General features: G+C 48.7%; 1 protein-coding gene across 1 annotated transcript; it reads right to left on the reverse strand.

Annotated features, from left to right (window-relative positions):
* Nucleotides 1–1,775: 1,775 nt before the first annotated feature.
* LOC122621793 lies at nt 1,776–2,410 on the reverse strand. Its single transcript, XM_043799770.1, has one exon. The coding sequence runs from the start codon at nt 2,400–2,402 to the stop codon at nt 1,776–1,778; it is 627 nt and encodes a 208-aa protein (XP_043655705.1). The 5' UTR covers nt 2,403–2,410.
* Nucleotides 2,411–3,225: the final 815 nt, after the last annotated feature.

Consider the following 3,225-nt stretch of genomic DNA (forward strand, 5'->3'; position numbering starts at 1 on the left):
CCACTCGAGCGAACTGAGGACCGGGAGCAGGACTCCTCTCCGTCCGGATACCTCGACCCCGGCTCATCATGGGCATCGCATCCATCGTGTGCACGGCAGCGACCGTGTCCGAGTTCGAGTCCAACTCACAGGCCGTGGAAGTCACATTTACTTACTGATTTATGGTCGCTTCCGTGCTCCGGGTTTTATCTGTTGAGTTTTTGGCGTAATCATTTCAAGTCAAAATGTTTTCAAAAGGCGACGGCACCCGGCCACTACTCAGCAGGAGGCGAGTGGAGTGGAGCTCAGTGGAGTCTCGGTGGAGTCTCCAATCCGGCAATGGGTGGTTGATAAATGACAGCAAGTTTATCTCCACATTTGCCCATAAATTGCGCACTACAAAACGGCAGTCCTCTTCGACAGGACGGACAGGAGGTGGACCCTACTTTGGTTCCGGCCTTTAAATTATGTTTAGTGCAAAAGGCTTGCAGTTAGCATATTCAAGGCTTAAAGGAGGCGACTGGCCAGCAAAGAGGAGTTAGGAGTCAGGAGTGGAAAGCTGAACCGGACAGGAAACGCCTCATATGTCAGCTTTGTCGGGAAATTGCTGCAGAATTAATGGACGATGGAATTTTCAAGTGAATACCCTACGATGTGTGAACTTTGCCCGGGGGAAAGTTAAAGAGAGGAAAATATTAATAAATAGCTGCAGCAAAATGGGTTATCCTTTTTTGCATAGATGCCCTTGAGTGGCACAAACATGTTTGCCTGCTCACTCAGTTATTATTTCGAGATATAAGAAAAACATCCATTGATCGCTCGGAATGGCTCTGAGTGGCAAACCCCAGGCCTCGGGCTAAACACTGTCCGCAACCCAGCTGAAAAATTGCATATGCATTTGCTAAATAATTTACCACACATACTGGCCCCGGGGCAGTTGTAAATTGAAGACAAATGGACGGAACCCACACACCCAACCCCTCACCCATTGGGTTTTCAAAGAATTTTATTTCTATATTGTTGTTTTCATGGTTGGTGGTTCCCCGCCCCTTGGGGAACTTTTGAAGTTCCAGCCAGTGGGCAAATGTTTTAAAACAAACACCAACGAGCGCCCAGACTAATGACCCGAACTCAGTGGCCAAGTGGGCCGTGTTTTCCGCCTGCTGCACGCGTTGACGTGCTGTTAATTAATATTAAACTCATTTCCACATTCTGGCATTGAAATGCCAGCAGCAATCCTCCCCGATTCCGGTCGCGTTTCATTGAATGTTGTGTTCAGTGTGTGCGTGTGTGTATAATTATTTCACGGCTGTCCTGCTACATCCCACCTCACATCCTCCCATCCTTCCATTCTCCCATTTTCCATGCCGAACTGGCCAAATTCACTAAGCCCATTAGTAGGTGTCCTACGCATACGTGTGCAGGATTACTTAATGAGAAGCCCGTCTATTTCGGGCATCACATAATTCAGGCAAACTGTGTGCTTGTCATTTAAATTTAAGCGACTTAAGTGCGCTAGTGATCCCGTTTGCATGCTGATTTCCCACATTACGCATACGCCCCGTCAGACAGCGTGTCCTTAATTACAATTGATGGTGATGGTGATGGCGATGGTGATTCGCAGGCATATCACGCAGCCAGTGCGCCAAAACTAATTAAAATGTTTATCAACTTTGTAATTGTCACACCCTAATTGTGGCAGCACGTGATACAATTGTGACCTCACATTCAATTCAATTCGAACCAACACCAAACAAACAAAACAAAAACAGCTTATTTCAGAGCGCATCAGGTATTTATTCATTGACCTCCAGCAGCAGGCTGATGAGTTCCATGGGCGACTTCTTGCACCTGCTGGCATACTCCGCCTGGCAGTCGCCGCCCCTCTGGCCAAAGTGCTCCGATGTGTGGTACTCCCGGTCCGAGCTCTGTGCCAGCTGGTCCACCGAACTGGAGGGCCTGAGCACTATGTCCATGATCTCTCCCAGCAGGCCGGATTCGTGGTTCAGCGGCAGGGCGGCATGCTCACAAATCAGCCGGAGTAGACAACTCCTGCCGGGCAAGCCCATGTTCTCGATGACCATCTCGATGCCGCGGTAAATGATCCAGCGATATAGTGCTCCGTAGGCGGACTCCTTCTCCTTGTCCCTGCCCGTTATGGCCATCGGCTTGAGGTAGACCCGTGTGATCTCCGTGGAGTTGGTGGGCAGAAAGTACTCCGCCTTGAGCACATAGCCCGAGGTAACCGACTCAAAGTGCAGATTCTCCACGGGAATACCAATGCCGCCGATGAACTGCACACGCGTGGGACTCGTTGGCGGAAAGATCAGCGATCTGGTCAAGCGCTTCAGGTGACCCCCGCCGGAGCACAAGTGCATCCAGCTAAGGAACAGGTATATTCGTATGACAACTTGTAGTCTCATTTTGCTTCCGTTTGGCTCGAGAATCAGCGGTGAACTGAGCCATGCGTTTTCGCACCTCAACGCACTCACTTTCTTCTTGTTTGCCTTGTTTATTTTGGCCAAAGAGGCTTTTAAGGCCCGAATCCAGTGCAATTAGCACTTTGGTGGCAACTCACTGATCTAGTTAAACCAATTTCACTAACGACCATGAATCAGACGGCGCCAAACTGCAGCCTAGAGAGTATTTAAAGAACTTCAGCAGCATGTTTAACCGTATCATCTCATTTACTCGAGCACTTCAAAACGCAAAAGCAGTTCAAATAAAATGAGCATCGTGCTCTGTAAATATTTACTCTATTCAAACGACTTCGACTTACACTCTTCATTCCTAGTCCCCAGTAATCCAACTAGTTTAGGCAACCTCACATGCAGAAAAGTAACTTAAGTAAAGTGCACAATTGCATGAACCGATGGAAAAGGATTGCTAAACGCGTATAAGGATTGCCTGGGAATGTGTGAGCATGAGCATTGGCATTAAGACAGTAACCGGAGTGGCGGTATGACTCGGATTCGGATTGGCATGGGAATGAAGATGGGGATGGAGATGGGGATTGGGTCTTTTGCTGGAATGCGGAGCGGAAGTTATGCCCTCAGCGACTTGAGTAAGTTAAGTGAATTGCCGTTGCATCGGGCGCTGCAAGGCAAAAGAAGCGGAAAATGCGGGATGAGCTCTGAAAGGGCGTAGCCCGGTTCTTGGGAAATAAAAAAAACAAAACAGCTCCCCGGGGATGTGAAAGCACTTGGGTGACGACACTGACCTGGACAGGAAAACGAAAAAAAGCTA

Source organism: Drosophila teissieri, chromosome 3R, assembly GCF_016746235.2.
Source record: "Drosophila teissieri strain GT53w chromosome 3R, Prin_Dtei_1.1, whole genome shotgun sequence".
NCBI lineage: Eukaryota > Metazoa > Arthropoda > Insecta > Diptera > Drosophilidae > Drosophila > Drosophila teissieri.